Below are 8,846 nucleotides of genomic sequence, written 5' to 3'. Positions count from 1 at the left end.
CAAAAAAAACCCACAGAGAAAGCCAGATAACTGACCGAAGGATGTCCCAGGTGGCCAAATAAACTCAGTCTGTGGTAGTTCGGCAAGGAGGAATCTCTGAAAGAAGTTTCTTGCGATGTGTGCGGTCAGGGACATCTCAGAAATTACAGGAGTAAATTTTATCTTATGTTCTTTATGTAAAATTGTTCAAATATGACATCTTTCTCTCTATATTTTTTAAAGCAGTTTTACATAAAAGCAAGTGCCACACTGCTTAGATTTTCACGATGTTCACTGAACTGGTCTTTCATCTTCATCATTATAGTTTCATACTGTTTTGAGTTGAAGGACCAGAAAGGACTGTTTCTTTATGTTGTCCAGTATAGAGGGGTTTGCAGAAAGTTGTGGTGAAACGGGGAGCATTAGCAACATGTGGTCAGTTGAAGGCCCCTGAGACCTCACTGAACTCCATCAGTCTTCCTACGCCGCAGTGTCTCGAGCTCTGCCCACGTACTTAACTTAATCTTTATATAACTCCTGTAGTCGTGGGAAAAATGAAGCTGGGCTTGACACGATGGATATTTTTTTTTCCTTTTTTTGACATTCTCCAGGGTTTCTCTGTCACAGTTGTCAATGGTGGGCTCAGAACACAGAAAACTGACTGCAGACCTACGGGCCACTCTCTGCTGAAACCGGGTTTCCAAGCTTTTTTACATGCACGGATGCTGCCCATCAAACTGCTTCCAGCACTGTGGCTCACGATGAATACAAATGTGTTGACAACATACCGATGGAAAGAAAACATGCATCTGAGAGGATCTTTACAAACAACGATGCAGAATGCAGTTTGCACACTCACAGGTATCCCAAACCCCGATTCAGCCCTACAGCTGATATAAACATGTGATTACAAGCCGCTAATTGTCAAGGGGTGACGTTGTCATGGCAACTGCTGTACTGGGGCAGGTTGAGACCCTGATCAAGCCAGGGGGGGTCAATTCTTTGACAAGCCAAGAGAAAAAGGAAAATGCTTGACTGCCCCAACCAACAGAGTATGGAATGGAATGTGAAGGTATGCAACAACATTGTTCAACAAGCATCTCAAGAACGCATGCCGAAACTTTTTCATGCTTTCACACTTTCAGTTGGACCAACCCTACATGTTGATTCCTCACGTTGACTCGTTTTCTGTTTGTTTAATTCAACCTCATACGGTCACAACAGAAAAGTACGTTACAGATAATGAGTGGCTGCAGGTGCATTCATGATACTCCTGACAGTGATCTACTGATTAGTTTCATCAGTACAGCGACATCATTTACAAAAATATAAGAACATTTCTGAAATCATTGTGATTTTAAGTACAAGGGGAAAATGGTGGGGTCTTTCTTATATCTCATGACAATAATGGCTCAATATGGAGGTATTTTATCCTCGGACAATCTCACTTTTTTTCATCTTATTTCAGAGACGGAGATAAAAAGCACAAGTTAGACTTGAAGTAATGCAGTGTTGCCTGGCAACAGCACTGAAAACCAGCAGTGTCTGGGGGTCTGGAATTCTTTTTTAACTTTGTATTTGTCCTCATACACACTCTGTAACAGTACCCAGCAGAGGGTTTGAACAAAATGAAACAATACAAAATGTATGTAGGCTCATACTTAAGTGGTGCATCATACTTTATTACACATTGTGTATTTGATTATAGAACATGGTGTCTCTCTTACCATTAGCACAACTGATCTTATTTTTTATTAGTAAAATTCACAGGGAAGTTTTGGCACGTGCTTTTGAATCATTTAGTTTAATGATGTTTAGATTTAGTGCCAGTGAGGACTGGCCCACAGTCCAGATTATGTTTGTTTTTCTCTGTAAATGGAAGCTGTGGAGTCTGGGGAGTTGTGGGGAGGAACAGTGCTGTACAAATGAACTGACCTTTGACCCTTTGTTCCAATAAATGGTCATCTGGGTGGCTGATTTACATTGGGTAAATGAATCTGGCACTCTGATGCCATCTAGTGATGTGCTGCTTTTTGAACACCACTCTTGCCCACACTATTGTAAACAATCTCATCTGCACACACTGTAGCAGAACACTGAGCAACTAATGTGTTTAGTTTTACATATCACACATGATTTTATAGTGTTACTGAGTAAAGATGTTTATTTCAGAAACAATTTTTCCCGTTACAGTAGTGAGAACATGCTTCACTCTGCATGCCACAACAGTCTAATACAAAAAGCTTCCCCCCTCACAGTGGTGAACAAACATGCATAGAAAAGACAGCACCGTAGACAGTCACGATTTTCATAATCAAAGTACAAACACATAGTGTGCCTCAGCTCTGCTGCGTGGGAGTAACCAGCTGCGTCTGCCAGACTCCTGTCTCGGCAGATTCTGAGCTGATGAGACGGATAATGACGTACAGTGAAGTGGAAGTAAGTGGGGTATTAAAACTTAGGCAAAATTCTTCTTGAGGAAGTTGATAAGTCCGTTGGTGGATGCGTCATGGGAATGGACCTCTGCGGCATCCTTGAGCTCAGGCTCGATCTTCTTTGCAAGCTGTTTACCCAGCTCAACTCTAATGGTGGGATGGGAGAGAAGAGTGGAAAAAAAAACAAAAGAGAAAGATTGGGTTCAGTGATGCATTGATGAAATTTCTGAAATTTTTTAGATATTTTTTAGAAATGCCCTGATGTACGATTACTTTCATCCTGAAAGCTGCCTAGAGTTACCGGTTATTAGGAGACTCATTTTATGTGTATAAAAAGAAATTGACTTACCCCCACTGGTCAAAGCTGTTGATCTCCCACATTACACCCTGGACAAAGATCTTGTGCTCATACATTGCTGCAAAACAGGACAGAAAAACTAATGCAACTCCAAAAAGACAACTAAGTAGCTGCTTGTTTTTATCAAAATTTAATTCTGAATTAGCATAATAGAGATGAACTATAACATACTTACTTAGTTTGGCATCTTAGCTACAAAAAGACTGATCGTTACTATGCAACAGTGTGCAATGTTCTCAAAAAATCTCTTCTGTATATTGCAGCTGGAATATTCCACTTTAGTATCATTACTGTTGCTGCTGTCTAATGAAATATGTATAAATACATTGACTGGTTTACAGCTGCTCAAGGTGACGTGAACAGACCACATTGGTGCAAACAGGACAGCACCAAATACCTCCCAATGTTGGTTAGAAATTCAATGAGTTACAGAAGATCAAGGGATGAAAGGTCAGAGTCTCACCAATTAGTGCACCAAGTGTGTATGGTGTCAGTTTTTTGAAGATGATTGAGCTGGTTGGTCGGTTTCCCTGAAATACCTGGGATGATCAATAAAAATCATATTTTATGATACAGGTATGCTTTTTGTCATTATTAAAAAATAGCAGAATCAGAGTCTATATTGCTATGCAGGTTCATGGCCACAGGAGGGCGCCACCTTCAATGTTGTCCAGCCCTCCCATGAGCATGCCTGCAGTTCCTTATACAGCAGTGATATGTTTAGTGTAGTTAACATGAAATCAATATCTAGCTAAAAATGCAGTTTAACCTGATTGTCATTGCTATGAAAGCTGCAGCAGATTCAGTATCTACATTTTTTTCATCATTTGGCTGACCTTGTGTGGCAGGATTTTCTCCAGAGCCTCCCCACTCAGGCCACTTGCCTCCAACTCCTTCCTGGCCTCCTCTGTGGTCTTGCCCTTCATCAGGGCTTCTGTCTGGGCCAGAAAGTTGGCCAGAAGGATCTACAGCCACATCAAACACAAAAAGACACAGATACGGTGTATTGCTGTGTTTTACTGTGAGGCCACTGGTGTCTGTGTACTCTAATATTAGTAATATGAGTAATTGTCTTTTAGGCAGGAGTGGTTTTTATATGACTAAAAGAAGAAGCAAAGCTTGCATGAACTTAAAAATAATGTTTTCAAACATTGTTACGCGGTAAACATGTTTGTCCTCTCAGCTGCATTAAAAGAAAGGAGTTCACTAGAGGAATGTAGGCATCAAAAGTTTCTCCAGTAATTGATCAAGAAAAGATTTTCCATGCAACAGAAAAATAATACTCAGAAGAAGCATCAAACATCATCATATCAGCATAATCCATACTGCTGTTCTACATCAATTTAAAGTCCTGCTTGAGACAGATGGCTCTCTATCATAGATTATACCTTGTGGTGCAGGCTGTCTCTGATGGGGTGCTGTGACTGAGCTGGGATAAGGAAGTCTGACGGCACCATTCGCGTTCCTGTAATGAACATGTCAGGACACAATAAGTGTAACATTTTCTACAAGCATCCCTTATTCCTCATAGTCTGAGGCTAACCTTCTACCAGTCTTATCAGACAGACTAGACCAAATCTCGACACTGATTGAATCATCATGTGCATGTACCTGTAATGCACCTGTGTAGCTGTTAGACAGTGTTACCTTGGTGGATGAGCTGGTAGAAAGCATGCTGTCCATTGGTTCCAGGTTCTCCCCACACTATTGGTCCAGTGTGGTAGTTCACTCGAGCTCCATGGTTAGTGATGTACTTTCCATTTGACTCCATGTCACCCTTGATGACAAACACTCATTTTGATATATCATCAAAACCATTACATCTATAAATTCTGTCTTATGTACTAGGCATAGACAGTTTGCTGCTTAACTGAGTTACTCAAAATGCTTCTTTTCATAACTTTTAATGATACAGAGTTTTGTGAGCTGCACGATGGAGACAGACCTGTTGGAAGTAAGCAGTGAAGCGGTGCATGTACTGGTCATAGGGCAGCATAGCATGGGTCTCAGCATGGAAGAAGTTGATGTACCAGATTCCCAGCAGAGCCAGCAGGACAGGAGCGTTCTTATCCAGGGGGGCAGTACGGAAGTGTTTGTCCTGCAGCGGAAATAGTTAAACTAATTTACCAGTGTGCAATATGCATTTCCCTCCTGGAGAGATTGTTTGAACAGTTATTCTGAATTAGAGAGGTATAAGACTGAAGCTGTAAATCTCATCATGTTGTACCTACCATCCAGTGAGCTCCTGACAGAAGCTTCTCAAAGTTTTCGAAGCCTAAAGAGGATATTCAAGACAAAATATGACAGATTGATATGATGCATCATATTTATTTGTAGAATGTATAATGTATGAGTAGAGTTTTTAGCTCTCAGAGCAGCATAAATGCAAGTGTTTGGAAATCTACCACTGCAGTCCAACTGAAATATTGATGAAGGTGTTGAACAGATTGCTACAAGCTTTTGCATAGACATTCCATGGTCCCCGGAGGATGAAACCTAACCACCGTGGGGATCCCTGACTAGCACTCGTAGTTCTGATATAATTGAAGTATCTGTTATTAGACATATTTTTTTCATTTTATGAAAACAGAGGCTTTACATCATTTCATTTTGTGCTGTTATGATTTTTGCTTTTCATTACAGTACATACCAATATGCAAGGCAATAGACATTCCAATTGCAGACCATAAGGAGAAACGACCACCAACCCACTGAAAAAGAACATAAACTTAATGATGAATATTTTGCTACATTTCAAAATGTTGGGTTTTAATGAAAAAAAAAACAAACATAATTTTTGTGGCACTGCATTTGCAAAGCTATATAATTAGAACAAACTTGGGGAACACATTTCAAATTAAATTCCTCATTAAGTTTTTCATCTCTAGCAAAAGTGTATACTCTGCACACTGGCAGCTGGTTTATCGTTGGGATACAGGCCACATTAGAGCTGCTACCTTTTAAATACCAACAATGTAACTAAATGCAGCACGTTGACCTTTGATGCAATTCAGCCTTTACAGTGACCTCTGCAAGGGAAAAGGTTGCCACCAATAATAACTAAATCTGAAGAGAGGGGCTTCTGATTACCCAACAGCTGCTGTCCCGAGTGTCTGTCCCACCTACTTCACAGGTCAAAAGTCTGATGTATTTATAGCTGCTGCTCACATCCCCCATCACAGTGAGGGGATGAATAGAGGACTTGCTGCACATAGTGACAGTTTTAAGTCTTAACAAGTACTCACATCCCAGAACTCAAACATGTTCTCCGTGTCGATGCCGAAGTCCTTCACTTTGGGCTGAAGGGGAGATGGAGAATATCAGGAGAGTTTAAAAGCAGATGTGTAGATGCACAGAGAGGCTTTAATCTGAAAATTTGATACAACTTACGCCATTTGTGGAGAGAGCTACAAAGTGCTTTGCGACAGCAGCTTTCTGTTGAAATGCACAGAAGCAAGTATATGATCCAGTAGTCAGTCAGTCTGCTTTTAAAACTGTGCTTTGAATGTCCACAGCATACTCACATCTTTGGCATGTTCAAGGAACCAGGCTTTGGCTGACTCAGCATTGGTAATAGTTTCTTGGGTGGTGAATGTCTTTAAATAAAGAATTTGGAAGACAAAATGAGTAGGTAATCATTTTGTACTATACAATGAAATTAAATGCACTGTTTATGAACTGTTTAGGAGAGTTTCATTACAAAATGACACTAGATACCAAAAAGTGAAAGTAAATCAGCATCTCTGTCTGTGGTGCAACAATTGTCCTGAATTGATGAACTTCAGCTTGTAACATTTATGGTTGATATTTCCTGTCACACTTCTATCAAACCTGGAATGCTTGACGAAAGACACAACAGTTGGTTGCTGGATTGCTTTTAAGAGAGTGGAAATTTCAGCTAAAGCTTCCATGAATTACATGTTTTCATAAAATAAAGAAAAACTCAACAACTCTTTTCCTTCCTTTCCTTAAAAAGTAACTCAGGTTTGGTTTCAAATGTCAGCTCAGGCTAAACCAGCTACCTTGGATGCAATAATGAAGAGGGTTGTCTCAGCATTGAGCTGGGCCAGTGTTTTGGCTATGTGAGTTCCATCGATATTGGAGACAAACCACACACGAGGTCCACCCTTTGAATATGGCTTCAGGGCCTCAGTCACCATCAGGGGACCCTACGGTTCAGAACAAATTCAAAACAGGTAACACTATTGTTTCAATGGTTCACAAGGCTCAATCTTTTTTTTTCTTTTAGAAAAACATGGCAGTGATAGATGATATGTACTTACAAGGTCTGATCCTCCAATTCCAACATTAACAACGTCTGTGATGGCCTTTCCTGTGTAGCCCTTCCATTCACCGCTGCGAACTCTCTGGAACAGACATGCATTATCATCATAAACACTATCTGGGTGGGTTTACAGATCACAAAACTGTTGAAGCTGCAGTGCAACAAAGCTTTGCATTTTTGACCCTGACTGTTGATTTCACTCACATGACAGAAGCCCTTCATCTTCTCCAGAACCTTGTTGACGTCTGGCATCACATCCTTGCCATCCACCGTGATGGGAGTGTTGGAGCGGTTCCTCAGAGCCACATGGAGCACAGCACGACCCTTTAAAAACACAGAACCAGCAGACAATGGGGTAAAACACACTTACTCTTACATTTCAGCACTATACCCATTGGTTAGTTTTCTGCTGGTAATTGACAACTATTTAACTGCTGCATCCACAGGCTTCAATATTCCGTTTTAAGTCGAGCTACAACTGACATTTGGTCAGTAATGAGCACCTCAGTGAAGTTGATCTTATCTCCAGTGAACATCTTCTCCCTGGCAGCTTCAACTCCTCTCGACTTGGCCTGCAGAAACCAAAAAAAGGTGACAGTAGTTCTATGGAAGTGGATACATGTGCAAGTGATAAGAAAGCATGCTGTGATAATGATTCAGATGAATGACTAGACTCTCACAGAAGCACATTTTCCGTTAAGATAAAGGCTGCATCAGATGAGTGGATGCTGCTTGCTGCAAAAGCTGATTATTGGGGAGCTAAAGAAAATCACTAGAAAGGTCAAAGATCATTCACATGGAATTCAAATTACCAGGTCAACCAACATTTTCATGACTTCAACTGTGATGAGATTCTTGGAGAAATCCAGAAGAATATCTCCATCCTCAGTGTTCAGGTTGAAGCTGCCCAGACACAGAAAGACAACAGTTACCAGCGCACAGTTATAGCTGGTATCAGTCGGAGGACTGTGGAGCAAATTTATCTCCCAGTAGAATATAGAGCTAACAAAGTTATATGCATGACATAGCTCAATGACTTACCTACATGTTCTGTTCTGGCATTGTGTACAAGTGTTTCATTATGATGCATACCTGAACTTATTGAATCTCTCCTTGTCTTCCTCAAACATGTGTCTCAGGTTGAGGTTCAGGGCGTGGGCTGTGTACCAGTCCTGCAGCTTGTGAAAGGTGGGGTCCTGTGTGAGTCCCATGCTGTCCAGATGGGGGGTTTGCTGTGCTCCGCTGTGCTCAACTATCCTGGCTGAATGCGAACGAACAGGTCAAGGGGAAAGCTTTTTGAAGAGCACCCAGTCCAGATCCACGCTTGCCCCTCCCACACGAGACACACAACACCCAGGGCTTGTCACACTTCCACACCATCCTGCAAGGTTACAGTGCAGCAGCAGTCGAGCACGTCCAGCTACACAGTGCAACAAAAACTGACACCCACATGAATGATTTTCTTTTATTTTCCAGTAGAAGATTATGTTTTTGTATCCTCCACTCCCAATGTGCATGAGCTAAAGTCATGTAAATCCTTACCACACAAATGAGCATATAAACACGCTGCATACATTGATTCATTCCACATATTTCATGCTAGACAACAAAGTGATGAGGTCAAATGACTAAACAGAGTAAGTTGCGACTTTCTCTTAATCTGTATTAATCAAAACGCAAAAACTTGAGACCCATTTTGGTCACTGCTGGAGAAGGTCCTGTTTAAGTGTGTGAGTGGTTAAATGCTTTAGTCTCTGTGGACAGCACGCCGGAAAGTTTCATATTAGAG

At 41.1% G+C, this 8,846-nt stretch overlaps 1 protein-coding gene across 1 annotated transcript; it reads right to left on the bottom strand.

The window, feature by feature from the left end:
- Positions 1-2,125: 2,125 nt before the first annotated feature.
- On the bottom strand, positions 2,126-8,339 carry gpib (glucose-6-phosphate isomerase b). The gene is made up of 18 exons (XM_072380166.1): positions 8,150-8,339; positions 7,870-7,960; positions 7,561-7,629; positions 7,262-7,381; positions 7,056-7,139; positions 6,795-6,941; positions 6,297-6,368; positions 6,163-6,207; positions 6,018-6,071; positions 5,423-5,483; positions 5,004-5,047; positions 4,718-4,870; positions 4,420-4,549; positions 4,161-4,237; positions 3,609-3,737; positions 3,236-3,311; positions 2,764-2,830; positions 2,126-2,561 (listed from the first exon to the last, which is right to left on the bottom strand). Exons 1-18 carry the CDS (start codon positions 8,266-8,268, stop codon positions 2,438-2,440), a joined length of 1,662 nt encoding a protein of 553 aa, XP_072236267.1. The 5' UTR covers positions 8,269-8,339; the 3' UTR covers positions 2,126-2,437.
- Positions 8,340-8,846: the final 507 nt, after the last annotated feature.

Source organism: Leuresthes tenuis, unplaced genomic scaffold (genome assembly GCF_036924035.1).
Source record: "Leuresthes tenuis unplaced genomic scaffold, fLeuTen1.0.hap1 SCAF_2, whole genome shotgun sequence".
NCBI lineage: Eukaryota > Metazoa > Chordata > Actinopteri > Atheriniformes > Atherinopsidae > Leuresthes > Leuresthes tenuis.
This window is presented reverse-complemented; position numbering and strand designations above follow the sequence as displayed.

Bases quoted from the DNA above. Each gene is read 5' to 3' on its own strand.
- gpib (XM_072380166.1), bottom strand. From the start codon at position 8,268: ATGGGACTCACACAGGACCCCACCTTTCACAAGCTGCAGGACTGGTAC. The intron at 7,961-8,149 runs GTATGCATCATA...GTGTCTGGGCAG, and splicing joins GAGAGATTCAATAAGTTCAG to CTTCAACCTGAACACTGAGG. The intron at 2,562-2,763 runs GTAAGTCAATTT...TCCCACCATTAG, and splicing joins AACAGCTTTGACCAGTGGGG to AGTTGAGCTGGGTAAACAGC.